This window comes from Macadamia integrifolia, unplaced genomic scaffold (genome assembly GCF_013358625.1).
Source record: "Macadamia integrifolia cultivar HAES 741 unplaced genomic scaffold, SCU_Mint_v3 scaffold1496, whole genome shotgun sequence".
Lineage (NCBI taxonomy): Eukaryota > Viridiplantae > Streptophyta > Magnoliopsida > Proteales > Proteaceae > Macadamia > Macadamia integrifolia.
This window is the reverse complement of record NW_024868231.1, coordinates 91697-111343: the sequence shown is the minus strand read 5'-3', so window position 1 is coordinate 111343 and position 19647 is coordinate 91697. Positions and strand designations below refer to the sequence as shown.

General features: G+C 42.8%; 1 protein-coding gene across 3 annotated transcripts; it reads right to left on the bottom strand.

The window, feature by feature from the left end:
- Positions 1-1009: 1009 nt before the first annotated feature.
- LOC122063946 (DNA-directed RNA polymerases II and IV subunit 5A-like) lies at positions 1010-5255 on the bottom strand. Of its 3 annotated transcripts, none has more exons than XM_042627633.1 (5): positions 5182-5255; positions 4520-4756; positions 4217-4405; positions 3752-3865; positions 1010-1371 (listed from the first exon to the last, which is right to left on the bottom strand). In XM_042627633.1, exons 2-5 carry the CDS (start codon positions 4733-4735, stop codon positions 1246-1248), a joined length of 645 nt encoding a protein of 214 aa, XP_042483567.1. In that variant the 5' UTR covers positions 4736-4756; positions 5182-5255; the 3' UTR covers positions 1010-1245. The 3 variants fall into 3 exon arrangements, with proteins under 3 accessions (XP_042483567.1, XP_042483568.1, XP_042483566.1); XM_042627634.1 differs by having other exon boundaries at positions 5209-5248; XM_042627632.1 differs by lacking the exon at positions 5182-5255 and adding an exon at positions 4961-5157.
- Positions 5256-19647: the final 14392 nt, after the last annotated feature.

Genomic DNA, 19647 nt, shown 5'->3' with positions numbered 1-19647 from the left:
TGATTATCCTTCTTCTCCTCATAATAACATCTATCAATTTTAGACTTTTACCCACTAAGGATTCAATATTTCAAGATGTGAATCTAATCCTATGCTTTTGGACTATCTTTTCTATCCATACTCAACCACGATGCAAGAACCCTTGCCTATTTTTCTTCGCATCAAGATTCCAACATGGGCACATTGCTTACAGGAGATACCTGTTTTTGCTTAAACACTATTTACTACACTCAGGTCACAGTGTAGCGCATCATTTTTGGGGAACACCCTAGCATAGCGTTGAAATCATAAGATTCCAAAGTCCATGTAAAAAAGGGTTTGACTAGAGGAGTGGCAACAAACACCGGAGGGATTAGGATTATAACGACGTAGGGGACTATTTCCAGGGGAGCCATGCATGAACGACAATGCCACACATGGTCTGAAACGTTTCCAGCACAGCTATGCAGCATCTTTCCACATAGCAAGAAGGGCCATATAGCAAGAAGGGTTTAGTTTCTACTCTACTGTTTTGACAGACTTTTTTTATTTTATTTATTTATTTATGTATTTTTGATAACTAATTTTGACGGACCTGTCAGAAGTGAAAAAACGTGTCTTCAATGACGTTGATTACATAAGGTCAAACCAGTATTTTTGTCGGGTGGAAGAATGATATGGCAATTCTAACTATTTGGGGTCTACAGATGATGTGGATTGGCACATATTAAATTTCAGCTGAACTTCATTATATTATCTTATCTGCAGGCATTCCCTCACATGCATGCACCCATATTATAGCCCCCTTCACCCTGTTTGGTGGTCCCAGATTGTTCCATTTCTGATTTTGCCGCTTTACAAACTTAGATTGGTCTAAAATTTGACATGTAAACACATAACCTTGGGGTCCACCAGTCTACAAACTGTCAACCCCATTTGAAGCACCACATGACAATTAAAAGGGCATGATGGTTGAAAATCAACAACATGCTTGCTGATATTCCCTGCTCCCCTGTAATTTAATAAATTCTTTTCCAAAAAATAACAGAAATGCATTTCATGATAGATGGGTTACAAAGAAAAATGGCTCAGATTTATCTAAATTTATCAGATGAGGTTTAGTTTAGACTTGAAGTGGGCCAGTATTTGAGAATGGTGTTTGTAAGAATAGCTCATGCCTTTGGTTTTTAGCTTGGTCAAATATAACAGTTCCATATAATCATCCAAGGAAAATGAACTCATTAGTGTAGAGATGAGCTTATAGCTTTATACAGCAACCCTGTAACTAACATATTTGCCAGCAGTTTCACTTGACCGGCTGATCCTCAGGACCTGTCCAGGAACAAGGCCGAAGTATCTAGCTACTGGATCATTAACTTGAATCCGTGGAAGCTGAAACAACATTGTGATCAGAAAAAATAACTCAGATAAATTTCAATTTCAAAGCTAACTGTGATAAAGTAATCAAAAGAAAAGAACTGAGAAAAAGAACATCAAATTCACTGAAATCGTTTAGAATCTGCAAGAACAAATTAAGCTAATGCAGATAAGCTATGTATAAAAGATACATTTAAAGACTAGCATTTTCACCTTAGTGCAAGATTATTTGCATTAATGAAAGAAACAGTATACTGAGGCAATGTTTGATTGCAAGGGAAATTTTCCCTTCCATTCCCTTTAATTCCCCTTGCAACCAGACAAAGCCCCGAAAGATAAAATGTTTTTCCTATAATATTAAGGCAATAGAAATAAATAAAAAAAATCCATTATGAAAAAAACTGGCCATGTGTACGTAACAGCATTATTGGCATATTAAGGTTTGGAAGAAAAATTAGAAAAGCTGCTACCACAATGTGATGTATGAAGGGTAGCTTACACACATCTACTATTAGCTAAAAGGCAGGAATGCCTTGAAATTAACCTTATAGATTTGGGTTGGAAGGACGGGAAAAAAAGTAAAAGGAAACAGAAAATAAAATCCTACCTATGTAATAAGGGCTAGCGTGTAGAAAGAAAATGGAAGCTTGACAGCCGCACGAACTTGAGACATAAATACGGCGGCACTAGGTGATCAATCAATATAAAATACCAACAACAACCCAGCCTTATCCCAACTAAATGGGGTGGGCTAGATAGATCTGTGCAAAGACAAAACTAGTAATAAAACTAGTAAAAAGAAAGGAACACAATAACAGCTCAATAAAATCCCACCTAAATGGGATCAGCTACATGAATCCTTGCCCTCCAATCAGCTCTATTCGAAGTCACACTTGGATAAGTCTTAAAATATGCATGTCTTTCCTCACTACTCCTGTAATCATTTTAGGCCTACCCTTGGCTCTTTAGTTCTTTCAATTTGAATCAGGTCAATCCTCCCTACTGTGCATCCCAATGCCTCTGTTGAATATGTCCATGTTGTCTCAAGCAACTTTCTTAGAGCTTATCATTATTCAGGGGCAACACCCAAATCTACTATAATATGATCATTTCTTACTTTATCCTTCCTAGTTTTGCTGCACATCCATCTCAACATCCTCATCTCGGCTACAATGCTTACGCCCAACATTCTGGCCCATAAAATACCATTATATTCATATACTGAGCTTTTAGGGTTGCCGTTTCCATCATCTTGAATCAATTTCAGACACCACCACATGCATCGGTAACCTTGGTATGTAACATCCAATATGTCAATCAGGTTAAAAACAAGACCAAGGTGCATTTTGGGATAGAAAGATAAATCTATAAGATAACCGCTTAGGACCATGCAATCTATTGTTTCTAACCATGAACTTATAGGATAGAATTGACCAAAACCTACTTTTGATTTAAATGTTTTTTGGATAACCATGCTAAGATACACCCTACCACCTCACCAATTTTCCAGGGACATCCTACAAGTTTTTTACTACAGTAATTACCTACCAGTTTCTTATAAATGAGAGATTACAGGTTCAAAACTTTCTTGTAATTACCTTTTATCTCTTTGTGCAAGAAATTTATATATATATATTATCATTCTTCACAAGTATGACAGTAGAAGATAAGATATATTCTAAAGATGCTCAAAACTGAAAGAAAAAAATGAAAAATGAAAGAGAAAACCTACCAAATGGAATCCTGAGCTACAATTCCTATGATACGATGGGGTTCTCTACACAAGAGTACATGGTGGATCTCAGCTGGAATGATATACAAATGAAATAAAAAACTGCTTCCATTTTGGTCATTACAGACTAAGACTTAGGGTTGCGCTTCTACTTAACTAATATTGACTCTAATTATTTCATTGACAATTTCTTTAGCTTTTGGAGAAAACAACACCATTTCTTCTTCGGGTGATAATGAATTCATAAGTGTTACTACACTATGTATACTGTCACTATCAGAGTAGAAGATTGAGCTATTGCTGATAACTTATCCAAGCATAGATTATGGGATGTAGAAAATCAGAAGAATATAATCACAGAAATAATAGTAGGCAAAGCCATAAAAAGGGGCGGTGGGGGCTGGATGCATAAAATATGTATAAAAAAACCTTCTGGGTCTTGTAGGGCAAGCCATCAGCTGACGACACTGGAACAACACTTAGTAAATTCGGAAAATCAAGTTAATTAAGAAGCAAATGATCAAAACATTACATATTGACAAACAAAGGAAAGTAGAAGACATAAGCATTAACAGTTAAGAAACATACAGACATTTTGTTAGCACAAAAAAGAATGATGGAAATACTCCTGCAAGATAAGCGTTCTTCCATTAGTATACAAACCTGTAAAAGCTTTAAATGGTAGCGGCACACCAAAATCTTCACCTCATCAGCAGAGAGAACCTGATGCTTTGGAACAAGGAAATGCTTTGTTATATTGAACATCAGTTCTTGATCCTGTGGAAAAGTACGAATCTCATTCACAATTAAGAAAACATTAAAATATAGTCATTGATCCATAAGAACAAACACAGAAAGAGAAGGGAAAATATATGGGACAAATTTGGGTGGCTTTAACTCATGAAATGTATAATAATTTCAAACCCTGAAACTATCTATCAATAAAATGATTACTTCCATATTAATGGAGAAGATAGATGGAACAATGAGGCTTTAGATGGCAATTCATGAAGGGTATTCGAAGCTAGTCTACATCACAAGAAACTCTGAAATTAATCATGACAATGTACACATTCTATTTAAATTTTCAATGTGATTCCACAAACAGTAGCATCAATTAGAACTCACAAGAAAAACCTCGACATGAATTGCAGGCTTGTGCAACTCCATTTCCTTCTTTGCCATTGGAGATGGTGCCCTAGACAATATCATTATAGACCTGGACGCACCTGCTTGTTTCATGCGATCTTTGTACTCTTCAACTCTTTTTTTCCCAATTTTTTTTCCATCTTTATCATCAACGAAAAAAACGCATATCTGTCTCACGGACCCAAAATAAAAAAGGAACAGAGTCACCAATTCCATAATCAATTTCATTAGCACATAAACTAATAGACTATGTAGAGTGATTGTAAATGAAATTGATAGAACCTTGTCCGAGGGATCATTGTGTTTGGATCGAGAGAAATCCAGGTCCTCCCTTTTGAAGATTTTTCCATACTTTTCAATGAACTGCTCTTTTGTCATTTCAATCTCTGAATCTGGAACAACATAGCCCCGATCCTTCAATAGTTCCATGACAGTTCTACGCACTCGAAACAGTAAATCTCTTTGGCGAAAAACTTCAGGCTGTACTACCTCAGTCATATCTGCTCAATTTAATTAGCTCTGCAACGAAAATAAAATTATCTAAACTCATCCGAAACGCTACTAACTTTAACAAAGACTATTTTGCTTCTTGAAGATAAATCAAAAGTGAATGATTCAGCCATGAAGTGAACAAATAACCTACAAAAGTTGAACTCACGCGAAACTCAACTAACATTAGCAGAGACTATAAACATCATTCGAAGAAAATCAAGTGAGACTAACCTACTAAATCAGAAGAGACTCAAAATGTTTTTCAAGCAAGAATCAGAAATTGTTTAAGCTTTAGCTAAATTTTAGCAGAGTTTCGATCCATTTAGATCAGTTTACGTATCGATTGAAACGCAGAATGAAGCTAAACTTATCAGATATTTAACTAATTTGGGAGAGAATTTTTCTTTCTATATACGAAGTTTCTGCTAAAGATTAGTAGAGATTCGACTCACTTAACGAAGATTGCGCTCTCTTCTCACCTGCAAATCGCGGTAGCAACGAAATTATGGAAGCTAACACGTAGTTCACTTGCTAACACGTAGTTCACTTGTTGGCAGCTTTAAGTCGTTACGTCCGTTTCGTTATGCGGTGTAAAGGCCCTTTGTTTTGTACATAATTACGCTTTAGCCATTATTAACTTGATATGCAAGTTTACCCTGTGGTTTTTATGGTAAGAATAAAACACGAAAGGGTTTTATATTCCAATCTAATGATTCTTGGTTGTGACAGTGATGCGTGTAGCTAGGGTCCACCTGGGTTTTACTTTAGAAATCTGACTGCTCAATCTTACTTTTACCTAATGGAAAAAGGCTGGGATCGTTGTTGGGATGCCCAGCATCTATAACACTCTTTCCTAAGGATATGAATTTGTATTCGAAGCCGTTTATCGAAATCGAATCAATTCGTTTACAGTGAAATCGTAAAACCATTAAGTAAATTGTGTGATTATGGTTTCAAGATTCAGGCCGATTAGCTAAACGGGTTGGGTCGATTTTAACCGCTGAACCCGTTGGTTTCAAATCGAATTAAAACCATTTAAACCGAACCGTTTAAAACTGTTTAAACCGATCTGATTAATCCGTATAACAATTAAATAAAGAAGGAGCAGTAATCCGTATAACAATTAACAATTAAATTAAGTGCACATCTTGCTTTGGCATTATTTATTGCAATTCAGTTCAAGTTTAGGTTTTAGATCATAAACTTGTAATCCATATATGTTACTATGTTATTATGTTATCATAGATAGGGTGTTTTGGCTGAGTCACCTATCATTTTTATATTTTATGGTGTAGAAGGCTGGATTTGAATGTTATATGGTATTAGTTCTAAATGTTTGAGAATGACCATGCAAAGAAATAGCACTAGGTCATCAAATTAAGGCATACCATCGTTAATATAAAATCTCTTATTTGTGGTTACCAATTATTTTTTGATAAGCTTTTGACCTTCAGTTTAGAGATGATTGTAAGTTATAACAAACCGATTGTGAACCGTTTTACAAACCATATGGAATAAATCGAAATCGAAACCATTTAAAACCGTGAAACCGACACCATTTAGAAACCAAAACCATTTACTAAATGGTCACGGTTTCAGAAAATGGAACCATTTAGTAAATGGTGCAATTATGGTTTTAATCAAATAAATGTGAACCGAATCGATCCACACCATTTAAACCGAAACCGAACCAATTAACACCCTTACTCTTTCCATTCCTTTTGAAAATGTGTCTCTTGCATTTCAACCTCTATTGGTTGAGCCGTTAACTTTTCTGAATCGCAATGTCTATGCTAACATCACCCATGGGTTTCACTTTACAAATCTAGATCACTCAATCTTTACTTTAACTAATGGGAAAATATTGGGAATGTTGTTAGTATTGATATCAATATCTGTCATATGATACTAATTTAGATTAAATCGGTCACTTTCGCCCTTTTTTTTTTATGGATGTGGATTTTTTTCTCTATTCGGATATTGAACCCAATCTAGATCAATCAAATATCCCTTTTTTTTTTTTTTTATATATATACAATCAAATATCAGTTGGTTTCAGCGGACATCAACAAATAAGTATGTGCTATATTTGAAGTTTTCCTTTTTTTTTTTATATTATATGTTTATATTATGGTATATGTATTAGTTTTGTTGTATCAATATTAAATGGTATTTTTTAAAGTTTTGTATGCCTATTTAAACATGGGATGTACTGTATGTTTGGACGAAGCTATACTATATGATTTAACTTTTTATCAGAAAAATACTAGGGAAAATTAAATGATTACCGACTTTTGGGTTTCCCTTTACAAAATTACTCAACTTATGTCTCAATTAACAAAAATACATTCTTTTGGGTTTAGGTTTACGAAACTACCAAAAATAGTGTTCATCCCTCAACTGAGTAAGTTTTTTGACAGTTTTATCTCCCACCTCCCACCCGCTCCTCATCCCAAAACATTGTTTTAGCTGGGACTTGCCAAGACACTTGTCTAGTAAGCCTCCAAAACTCATTGCGGAGCCTTCACACCCAAATGTTGCAGTATACTTAGAACTCCACTTAGTTCAGCAGTAACAGTCTTGCATTAGTCACCACAATATCCAATATCGCATCCTCTATCAAGATGGGACAACATTTGACGAGTACTACTAGTGATCACAAAGATGGGCTCCCAAACCCACATTGGCTGTGTCACACCCCGTTCACACTGAACCGGAGCGGTGACCGAGTTAACACCGGTTAACCCAAACCTGCCAGGATCATCAGATACTGTATTCCACCACAGCATACGCACTCTAACATAAGTTCATCAGATCAGCGGAAGACTAAGTTTTACCTGTGAATAAATCCCATACACCTGATACCCGAATGGTGATACAATAATTATATACATTTGGGCCCGAAGGCATGATATATACACAAAAAGAATAAAATTCAAATATCAAGTATATACAGGAAATCATCAAACCATCAGAGTACACAGCTCGGCTCGGTATCAAGGCTGGAGCTCAGCTCAGCGTCAAGGGTCGTGCCCAGCTCGGCATCATATAGAAGAGCTCAGCTCGGCCTCAGAAGTGGAGCTCAGCACGGCCTCAGAACTGCTGTCCCGCAGCACAACTCTCACACGAGCAGTCGGCGCCGTGCTCTAACTCCTCAGGGGTCCACCAGTCCTCTTCAGGAAACTCGACTGTGGGACCCACCCCATGCTCCTCAGATGTATGACCTGCAAAATCATCTAAAAAGGGGTGTACACGTGGGATGAACTCACTAGCTCAGTAAGTAGAAAGATGGACTACACAGCAGTCCACACATCACAACACATCATATGCACTACATGCCATGCTATACATTTTAAATCACATCCACCTAAGCAACATTACTAAGTCTTTGGTTTTAGTGCTACTACAACCACAGTGCGCGTATACTCCGGGTACGAGCCGCGAACTCCCTCCCGCGATACGCCCATAGGGCTGTCGGAGAAGGCCCACCGTGAGTACTCGGAAAAGTAAAGACAATGCCGTCCATCAGCTCTCAACAGAAATGTAAATGACTGAAAATAAAGGTGCTGACTCCAGCAATTTAAAAGCAGTACGATTGGCCCTCTTGAATGTACCACCGGGGTTGCCGACTGTCCTACATGACTCGTCGGGCGTAATGCCTAACCGCCACAGTGTCCGACAACCGCGACCCCTGCTTCCCCCCAAATGGTAACCCAACACCTTAACCCCTGTTGGGAAGGGTCGTAGCACGGGATGGTGAGAATCCTAATACCGCATGCTCCTATATGACAATAGTACGATTGCATAGTGCCACCGTGTCCCATTCCACGGGCCACCAATGCATTCGTTTCCAAGCCGACTACGGCATCTAGTCTATCAATGCATTATGCACCATGATGTCCACATTCAACATATAAACATCTCATTAAATTGGCATTTGAAAAGTAAACATAGCATATATGCACATCAATGTGTGGAATGACTAATCTATATAGCATATTCATGATGACATGACTAGATTAGATATAATTAAATGAATGCTAAACAAATGCGTTGAAACAAGGCCAAACGTACTCTCCCCACTTACTTGTAGCGTACAAGGATTCCCGTTCGGTACGGGTGAGATCCGGAGAAAATCGGGTAGGATTTGGTGAACCTAACATAATTGAGCGGGGTTAGTACTTCACCATTTTAGAATCAAAATTAATGAAATCCGATGTCAAAATTGTGTTTAGAATGTCAAAAGAAGGTCACACGTCCGATTTGGGTTTGATCGGACATAAGGATCACCTTCGAGGCCACACGGGTGGGTCAGACAGGTGGGCTGTCTACCCACCGATTTTACCCACCGGTTTGGGACCGACGGGTAGGGGCCCGCCGGTTGTACCCACCGGTTGTACCCGTCGGTTGGGCCAGGGACCCATTTCTAGGACCGGCGGGAAGGTACCCGCCGGTTGTACCCGCCAGTGGTACCCGCCGGTTGGGCCTGAAGGCCCCCTGCCTTCTCAGGTGGGTACCCACAGGCGGGTAGGTACCCGACGGTTGTACCCACCGGTCTTGGCGGAAATGACACTGTCTCTTTCCCATTTTCTCCATCCTTTGGAGAATCAAATGGGGCTTTCCCCCACCCATTCTTCACACCTTCGAGGTCCTATAGGATGGTTCTAACCTAGATCTAGGTTAGATTCAAGTGAGGGAAACCATCTTACCTTCTTTGCCCCTCCAAATCACTTCAAACTCACAATGCTTCTTCTACCTTGTCAATATCTCTTCAAATCCTTCAAGATCAACACATAAATCATCTATTAAACCTTAGATTCATCATTTCAAAGGGTATTTACAAGATCTCAAGAAACCATACTCGAATCAAGGGTTTAAAGCTTGGGTATGGTGAATGTTCACAAAACCCAACTTTGCTTACCTCTAACTGTAGATCTAGAGTTGAAGATCACTCTCCCGGCACCGGAATGAGAAGATCAAGCTTCGGCTCCACTGAAATCCTTCCTTTCTTCCTCTTCCTTCTCTTCCTTTCTTCTTCCCTTTCTTTTCTCTCTCCTCTTTACTTTTCTCACCAACGTACGAGGGTAATAAATGGAAAGAAAAGGAATTCATAAAGCCTTATATACTATTCCTAATTAAGTGAATAGTGCTCTTGGATGGGTCACTCAGGTGGGTGCACCCACCTGTCCTACCCACCTGAGAGCCAAAACTTGGGATTTTGTCCGGGTTCGGACCTCGGCGCGAACCCCACCCCAGGCATACGATGTAGCATACGTATATACCTTAAAATACAGATGTAATACCTGTTTTATCCGTACATAGCCTTGTGGTAGGTGCACGTACACGGTTTGGGCACTCCCGTCTCTTCTGGCACTGGCTCGGACTTGTCGGGCCAGCCGGTGTTTAAGGTCACCCGTGCCATCATAGCCCATAAGGAACCCGCTCTAATATCCTCTGGCTCGGTTCCTGCATGGTTAAACCGGTTCAACCGCGAAATCAGACCGGGTTTAAGAAGCGGGGTATTACATTACCCCCCCTTCTGAAAAATTTTGTCCTCGAAATTGCGTACCTGGTTGATCAAAAAGATGAGGGTACTTGGCTCGCATTTCTTCTTCTACCTCCCAAGATGCTTCTTCAAGTGAATGATCAGCCCATCGCACCTTTACATAGGAAATGGAGCGGTTGCGAAGGGTTTTCACCTTCCGGTCCAAAATTTCAGTTGGCTGCTCTGTGTAGGTCATATCAGCTTCTAGGTACTCTGGTTCCACGGGTAGTACATGAGATGGATCATGCATGTACTTCTTCAGCATGGATATATGGAATACATTGTGAACATCCCCAAGCGAAGGTGGCAGAGCAAGCATGTAGGCTACTGAGCCAACCCGGGATAAGATCTCAAATGGTCCGATGTATCTTGGGCTCAACTCCCCTTTCTGTGAAACCTTTGCAAACCTTTAGTAGGAGAGATCTTGAGAAATACCTTTTCTCCTGGCTGAAATTCAATCTCCTTCCTGCGGGTGTCCGCATAGCTCTTTTGACGGGACTGAGCTGCTTTAATCCGTTCTCTAATAACGTCGACTTTGTCACAAGTCATTTGTATCATCTCAGGTCCTAACATTCGACGTTCACCTACCTCATCCCAGTACAAAGGAGTTCTGCACTTCCTGCCATATAATGCCTCATACGGAGCCATCCCAATTGTGGCTTGGTAACTGTTGTTATATGCAAACTCCATAAGAGGTATATATTCTTCCCAACTGCCACTCATCTCCATTGCACATGCCCTGAGCATGTCTTTTAATATCTGTATGGTTCGCTCCGACTGACCATCCGTCTGTGGGTGAAAAGCTGTACTCAAATTCAGTTGCGATCCCAAGGCATGCTGTAAGCTTTTCCAAAATCTGGAAGTGAACCTTGGGTCCCTATCTGAAACAATGCTCACTGGCACTCCATGTAAGCGCACTATGTTGTCCATGTAAAGTTGTGCTAGTTTGGTCATGGAGAACTTGGTCTTGATAGGAATGAAATGAGCAGTCTTGGTAAGCCGATCCACAATCACCCATATCGCATCTATTCCCTTAGGTGTACTTGGTAGTCCGGTGACGAAGTCCATTGTAATCCTTTCCCACTTCCATTCTAGTACTGGGAGTGGCTGAAGGGTACCATAAGGTCGATGCCTCTCAGCTTTCACTTTCCGGCAGGTAAGACAAGTCGCCACATATAAAGCTATGGTGACTTTCATGTTTGGCCACCAGTAACTTTGTTTGAGTCTTTGTACATTTTGGTACTTCCTGGGTGGAGTGAGTACTCGGAGCTATGTGCTTCTCTCACTATCTTATCTTGTATATCCAAATCATCGGGTACACACAATCTGTCTCGAAACATCAATGCCCCATCACTGGCTAAAGTAAAATCTGGGTCGTTCATTGTTTGGTCTTGAACCTAAACTCTAATCTGCTGCAATTCAGGATCCAAAGGTTGCTTCATTATCACCTCTTGCCTGATTGCCGGATGCACCTGTAGAGCCGATAAGGATACCGTCAACCATTTAAGGTTTTCTGGTTGAGGTTCAAGCTCTAAGGTTGCCCCTTCATACAAGAGGGTTTCATCCATTAGCATCGCCTCTTGCACAAGTGGTGAGCTGACTGCTAAGTATGAGAGCGACACAGTCTGTGTCTTCCGACTCAATGCATCTGCCACTACATTAGCCTTGCCGGGATGATACAGAATATCACAGTCATAATCCTTCATGAGTTCAAGCCATCTTCTCTGTCTCATATTCAAATCCTTCTAGGTGAAGAAGTATTTCAGGCTTTTGTGGTCACTGTATATCTCACACTTCTCTCCATACAAATAATATCGCCAGATCTTAAGGGCAAAAATGACTGTGGCTAGTTCCAAGTCATGAGTGGGGTAATTCTTCTCATATTCCTTTAGTTGTCGGGATGCATACGCTATTACCTTCCCCCGTTGTATGAGAACACAACCCAAACCAACTTTGGAAGCATCGGTATAGACTGTCATTCCACCTGTGCCCTCAGGAATAGTCAGCACAGGGGCAGTCACCAACCTTTCTTTCAATTCCTGGAACCTCTTCTCACATTCCTCTGCCCAGTCGAATTTCACACCCTTTTTAGTCAGCTTGGTCATTGGTGCTGAGATCCGAGCGAAATTCTCGATAAAACGCCGGTAGTATCCGGTCAAACCCAAGAAGCTTCTAATTTCAGTAACATTCTTGGGGCTTTCCCATTCCACTACTGCTTTCACCTTAGCAGGATCTACTTCAATTCCAGCTTTAGACACTACGTGCCCCAGGAATCCAACTTGTTCAAGCCAGAATTCACACTTGCTGTACTTGGCAAACAACTGTTGATCTCTCAACCTCTGTAACACCATTCTCAAGTGTTGAGTGTGCTCCTCCTCGGTCTTGGAGTAGATCAAGATATCGTCAATAAAAACGATTACCCATTTGTCGAGCACATCCTGAAATACTCGATTCATTAGATCCATGAATGCTGCCGACGCATTGGTTAACCCGAAGGACAACACTAGGAACTCATAATGGCCGTATCGAGTCCTAAATGCTGTTTTGGGTATATCACTGCTCTTTATCTTGAGCTGATAATAGCCGGACCGAAGCTCTATCTTCGAAAATACCCTGGCTCCTTGCAACTGATCAAATAAATCATCAATGCGTGGCAATGGATACCGGTTCTTAATGGTTAGCTTATTCAACTCCCGGTAATCTATGCACATACGCAAACTACCATCCTTCTTCTTGAAACACCGGGGCACCCCAAGGTGAAACACTTGGGCGAATAAACCCCTTTTCCAATAGTTCCTGCAACTGCATCTGCAACTCCTTCAATTCAGCTGGTGCCATCCTGTATAGAGCCTTAGATACTGGAGCTGCTCCAGGAGTCAAGTCTATGGCAAACTCCAACTCCCTATCAGGTGGTAAATGCATCAGATCATCTGGGAAAACATCGGGAAACTCTTTAACCACCTTTTCTTCTTCTAGAGGTGTAACTCTTGCATCAACATCGAGTACCGAGGCTATGAAACCCTGACATCCACTTTCTAGCAACTTTACCGCTTGGAGAGCGGAGACAAGGACCTTCCTCACCCTTTTCATTGTATCTGCTCGGTATACCCACTCTTTCCCTTCGTCATCTGTTACCTTAATCAGCCTTTCCGCACAGATCACATTAGCTCGATGAGTCGACAACCAATCCATACCCAATATAACATCAAAATTCTGCATATTGAATTTGATGAGTTGTGCATCAAAGTTCTTCCCACTAATCTCCACTGGGCACGGCCCATACACTTCCTTCAACTGTGCAATTTTACTAGTAGGCATACTAACAATCATTCCATGGTCTAGGATCCTTGGTGACATCCCAAGTTTCCCTACAAATCTCTTAGATGTGAATGAATGAGTAGCTCCTGAATCAAATAAAACATAGGCTGGTATGCCCGATATGGGTAGGATACCTAGTATAACAATGTATATAATTTCAGCAGGTCATCAATATTAATCATAATGAACTTCTTAATTTAAAATGTACCTGCTACAACTTCTGTACTAGCCTCAGCTTCCTCGGCTGATAGGGCATACATCCTTCCCTGCGGTTGACTGCCTCTAGGTAAGGGAGGTCGATACGCAGAGGGCTAACTGGAGGGCAAGGCTGGTCGGGCCCGACAGTCTTTCGCATAATGCCCATAGGAATGGTAGTTGAAGCAACGAATCTGAGATGTCGGAACTGGAGCGGGGCCCCTCTGCACTTGACCNAAATGTACCTGCTACAACTTCTGTACTAGCCTCAGCTTCCTCGGCTGATAGGGCATACATTCTTCCCTGCGGTTGACTGCCTCGAGGTAAGGGAGGTCGGTACGCAGAGGGCTGACTGGAGGGCAAGGCTGGTCGGGCCCGACAGTCTTTCGCATAATGCCCATAGGAATGGCATTGAAGCAACGAATCTGAGACGTCGGAACTGGAGCGGGGCCCCTCTGCACTTGACCCGCTGCAGATGGAGGTCGAGGTGGCCTTGGAGCTGCAGGTGCCACACTAGTGTTCGGGCGAAAAGAAGTAGAACCCGAACCACCAACTGGCCTAGGAGGGTAGCCAGATGGCCTATAGGGCTGCCTATACATAGGCCCAGAACTGTATGATCCGCAGTAAGCCTTGGAGGAATTTCCCATATCTGGGAATGGATTTGTTCTCTTCCATAGTCCAGGGGTGAGGGACTGTTCACCCTTTTGCTTATCTTCCATTGTTTTGGCCTTCTGTACAATCTGGCCATATTCGGTCAAATCCAAGACTTCAAGCACAGACCCAATAGATGCTTTTAGGCCTTTTAGGAACCTTGCTGCCTTCTCTTTAGCTGTTCGCATATGCCTTGGGGAAAAATGGAACAAACTCTCGAACTGTTGTTGGTACTCAAGGATAGTCTTACCTCCTTGAGTTAAGGCCATGAACTCAGTCTCCTTTCGGTCTCTGAAACTGCGCGGATAATGGTTATCCAAGAACAACTCCTTGAACTGCTCCCAAGTAGGTTCTGGATGAGCAGCCATCAATATAGGTTTGGAGGCTTGCCACCAAGAATTTGCCTCTTTCTTGAGTTGCAACCCAGCACAAATAAGTTTCTGGGCATCCGTGCACTCAAGCACCTCAAATATCTTCTCTAATTCTTGGATCCATTGATCCGGTTCCAGAGGATCACTCCCCACCTTAGAGAATACCGGTGGTAAGTTCCTCTTGAATGACTCCACTACCCTTGACGTATTACTCGTCGCCGGGAAGTTAGGAGCATAGACAGGATAGTAGGAGTATGGAGGAGGCATCCCATGCTGAGGAACACCGAATGGTGGGATTGGAGGTGTACCCACCACTTGTGGTCCCTTTCCTAACCCTACAGGTGGGTCCTGCGGAGTGAGTACTCGGGGCGGTTGACCCGGTTGAGAAAAATCCAACTGTTGCTGGATGGCAGTCATAAATGCTTGCTGTTGCTGAAGCATTTGTTGCTGGAAAGCTTGTTGGGACTGCTGAATTATTGTAGCAACATCTCCCGGTGTAATGACCGGTGGAGGGTCCGGAAGTGTAGTCATAGGTGGGTTCCCATGTGCCCCACCCTGACCAAGGGTCTCTTGAGGTAGTGGAGGTGAGGTATGCCCCACAAAACGGGACCCTCTGGGATTTTATGGTCGACCGACCCGACGAGGACCCCGCGAGGTACCTCGGGCATTACTACCGGATCTAGTACGTACCATCGTATCCCTGTACCTGGAACACATCACACACCATATTGGTTAAACACCATAGAATTGATTTAGGCACACAATTATATGCCATTACATGAGGTGTTGTAGTGTATGATAGCCTGTAAATAATCATAGCTCAATTCCAAGATACAGACAAGGTCCACAACATACATGCCAATGGTCCCACTTGACCATAGCATATTAATCATAGGAATAACATCCATAGTGACAATCAATGAAATCATTGCTAGAAGGAGAGAAGGGAACAAGAAAAGAAGAAAAATCTTCAAAATTTCCCAACTGCCATAACCGGTGGGATGAACCGGCGGGTAGGGGCCTGCCGGTTATACCCGCCGGTCTTACTGCCTCACACTGGCGGGTGGCTCCGGCGGGTAGGAGCCCACCGGTTATACCCGCCGGTCTTGCCCGTGTTAAAACACGAACAGGGCCCTACAGACCCTGTTCTGTCTTGTCTCTTTCCCCATCTCCTTTCTCTTTCTTCCTTTCTTCCTTGGGCGATCTTGGAGGTCTCCTCGGCGCTTCTACTCACGAGTCTACTCACCCACTCGGCACTTTAGAGAAGAGTCAACTCACCCTCATTCAAGTAAGTTCCTCCTTTTTCCTTTTCTCAGAATTTCCATTTGGGTAAAATGCATGTATAGACTTTACCTTAGGTTGTCTTTCCATATTTTTCACCATAGAACAGTCTTTCCATGTGTTTGTGATGATTCTACTGTGGTCATTTGTAGTTTATAGGAATTTTATCCCTTCATTTGGAGAAAACCCCAATTTGTGCCCTAGGTTTCCAAATTTGGGGGTTTCTTCAATCCTTACCCTTTTTCTCCAATTGATGACTTCTTTGTGATGCATTCCACTTGCTTTGTGCTTAATATGCTTTAATTTGCATAGATTATCCACTGTGCTTGGAATCCCCATGTATTTCCATGAAAATCCCTATTTTTGGCATTGGTTTCCTTGATTTTCATCCCATACATGTACTCATGGAACTCCATAGTCTATTTGGGGTATGTTCTTGCATTTCCATCATCCCACTACTATGGCATTTCGTTCTAGACCTGGGGTTTCAAGCTTTTACTTCATTGTGAATGAGTTGGTGCATTGAAATCGAATCCTCCCGTGTTATTTATGCTCTTTCCTTTTTTTTGCTGTCATTTTACTGTCTTGGCATGTTTCTATGCATTGTCAACTACCGTGCTTTATGTCATAAGTTTCCTATCGTTCCTAGATTATCGCCGTTCCCATTTTGCATGAATTGGGTTTTGGATTTCCCCTTCTTAATGCTGCTGCCTTTTCCTTTCTGTACTAATCCTTACTTTCTTTTCTTATTGCCAGGATGTCGTCACGCACCGGCAAAGGACCATCTTCCTCTGGCGTTAGACGCAAGACCACCGCTTCTAAGCGGAAGAGTGCGGAGACCAGCTCTTCAGCTCCTCGCACAGGGAGACCTGCACCTGCCCAGTCTGACCCTACAGACTATGATGAGGAGCACTTCCTCAGTGCAGAGGCCGCAGCCAACTGGCCCAACTTCCTGAAGGGGTCAGTGTTGATGGAGAAGACCGTGGTAGTCGAGGACTTCCACAAGGCTAGGCTTCAGGAGAGGTTCTCAGCATTGGACTGGGACTCTATTCTTCATGTGGACAGACCATGCTACGAGCAGCTCGTCCGTCGATTCTATTGTAACCTAGAGGTGTCGTATCCGTACGGGGAGTTCACCATCAGCAGCTTGGTGAAGGGAGTGGATATCCAGCTGACGGTAGGCACCTTGGCCAGCATCTTGGGTATATCGGTGGCGGGACACCGATACTACAGTCCCCCCAGGGGTAGGCCTCAGGGACCGTTCATGAGCCTGGAGACACCGGACGTCATCTACGAGACCATCTGCGGCAGTAGCAGTCGCCCGGAGTCCGAGACATCCTTCTACCCTGAGGTTCGTCTATTCGCCCGGTTGATCCAGTTCAACCTGCTTCCCAGAGGAGGTCATCGGAACCAGGTGGGTTTCATGGCGGCTTTCATTGCATTCTGCATCTTCACGGCCGCAGAGGGAGGCGGCGAGCACTTGTGCCTTCCCTATATTATTCTCAGGACGATGGAGCACCATACTTCCCACCCAGAGGATGGAGGATTTCCTTACGGCAGGATCCTCACTAGGATCTTCGAGTTCTTCGGGGTGGATCTGAGCGGTGAGGAGGGGAAGACTCCGGCTGATAGGTTCGACCGGAGAAACCTCCTGAAGATGGGTCTTCAGACCCTCATGGATTCACCTCCTAGATCAGGAACTCAGAGAGGTAGGGGTAGGAGGGCTGCCCCTATAGAGGATGTCCTCATGGAGGAGGAGTCCAGTGAGGAGGATGAGGACTACGTTCCTCAGGACGAGGAGGAGGATCTGATGGGTGGCAGCATCCCTGAGGAGGCGCCTCAGGAGTCGAGAGGTCCTGGCCCTAGTTCTTCTAGAGCTACAGCCCCACCACCTGGGAGTGGTGCCTACGACTTTGAGGGCATGACGTCCTCCATGCGGGCCTTGCAGGATGGCCAGGTTCAGATGCTGAGGCGGCTGGACGAGATCACCTCCAGGAAGACCACCTTGGAGGATTCCTTCCTTAGGCTGGGTTAGGACTTGGACACCAGGGCCAACGCTATCTCAGCAGACTATGGCCGGCTTCGGAGGGAGGTACGGCTGGTGAACGCGAGGTTCGATTATTACGATCACCGCTTCGACGTCAACTCTAGGCCTCCAGCGAACGTGGTGATCATCGACGACGATGACGACGACGACGACCAGTGAGGGCTCGGCTCGCCCACACTAGCTGTTTACCCATTTTCTCCTTTTTTTGTAGACATTGTATATTTATTTATTCTCATTCCTTGTATATGTATTGTAACTGGTTTCATTTATGGAATAAAATATCTTTGGATAGTGGATTTTTGTGGTGTTTTCATATGTGGAGTGCCTGTGTGATTTTGTTGTGATGTATTGTGCCATCTGTGATCTTTATTATATTTATTATCTGTTGTTTATCAGGTATTTGTGTAAAATTTTTGGAAATCCCATTTTACGCCGTTATGCTGCCGAAATTTCATCGAAATAGTACTCTATAGGTTACATCACCAACCTAATCCCCTTTTTATGTATACTCACGCATGCCATGAATGCAATATATAATGCAATCCCTTTTTTATACTTTCTTTCTTTAGCTTTTAATCTTTAAAGCTTTTATATTAGCCCAACCCCATTTTCCTATTATAGAATCTACGGGATTCTAATGGTATGCTGTGAGTGGAGCAGAGCATCACGCTCTGATACCACCGTTTGTCACACCCCGTTCACCCTGAACCGGAGCGGTGACCGAGTTAACATCGGTTAACCCAAACCTGCCAGGATCATCAGATACTGTATTCCACCACAGCATACACACACTAACATAAGTTCATCAGATCAGCGGAAGACTAAGTTTTACCTGTGAATAAATCCTATACACTTGATACCCGAATGGTGATACAATAATTATATACATTTGGGCCCGAAGGCATGATATATACACAAAAAGAATAAAATTCAAATATCAAGTATATACAGGAAATCATCAAAATCATCAGAGTACATAGCTCGGCTCGGTATCAAGGCTGGAGCTCAGCTCGGCATCGAGGGTCGTGCCCAACTCGACATCACATAGAAGAGCTCAGCTCGGCCTCAGAAGTGGAGCTCAGCACGGCCTCCAAGGTGGAGCTCAGCTCGGCCTCAGAACTGCTGTCCCGCAGCACAGCTCTCGCACAAGCAGTCAGCGCCGTGCTCTAACTCCTCAGGGGTCCACCAGTCCTCTTCAGGAAACTCGACTGTGGGACCCACCCCATGCTCCTCAGATGTATGACCTGCAAAATCATCTAAAAAGGGGTGTACACGTGGGATGAGCTCACTAGCTCAGTAAGTAGAAAGGTGGACCACACAGCAGTCCACACATCACAACACATGATATGCACTACATGCCATGCTATACATTTTAAATCACATCCACCTAAGCATCATTACTAAGTCTTTGGTTTTAGTGCTACTACAACCACAGTGCGCGTATACTCCGGGTACGAGCCGCGAACTCCCTCCCGCGATACGCCCATAGGGCTGTCGGAGAAGGCCCAGC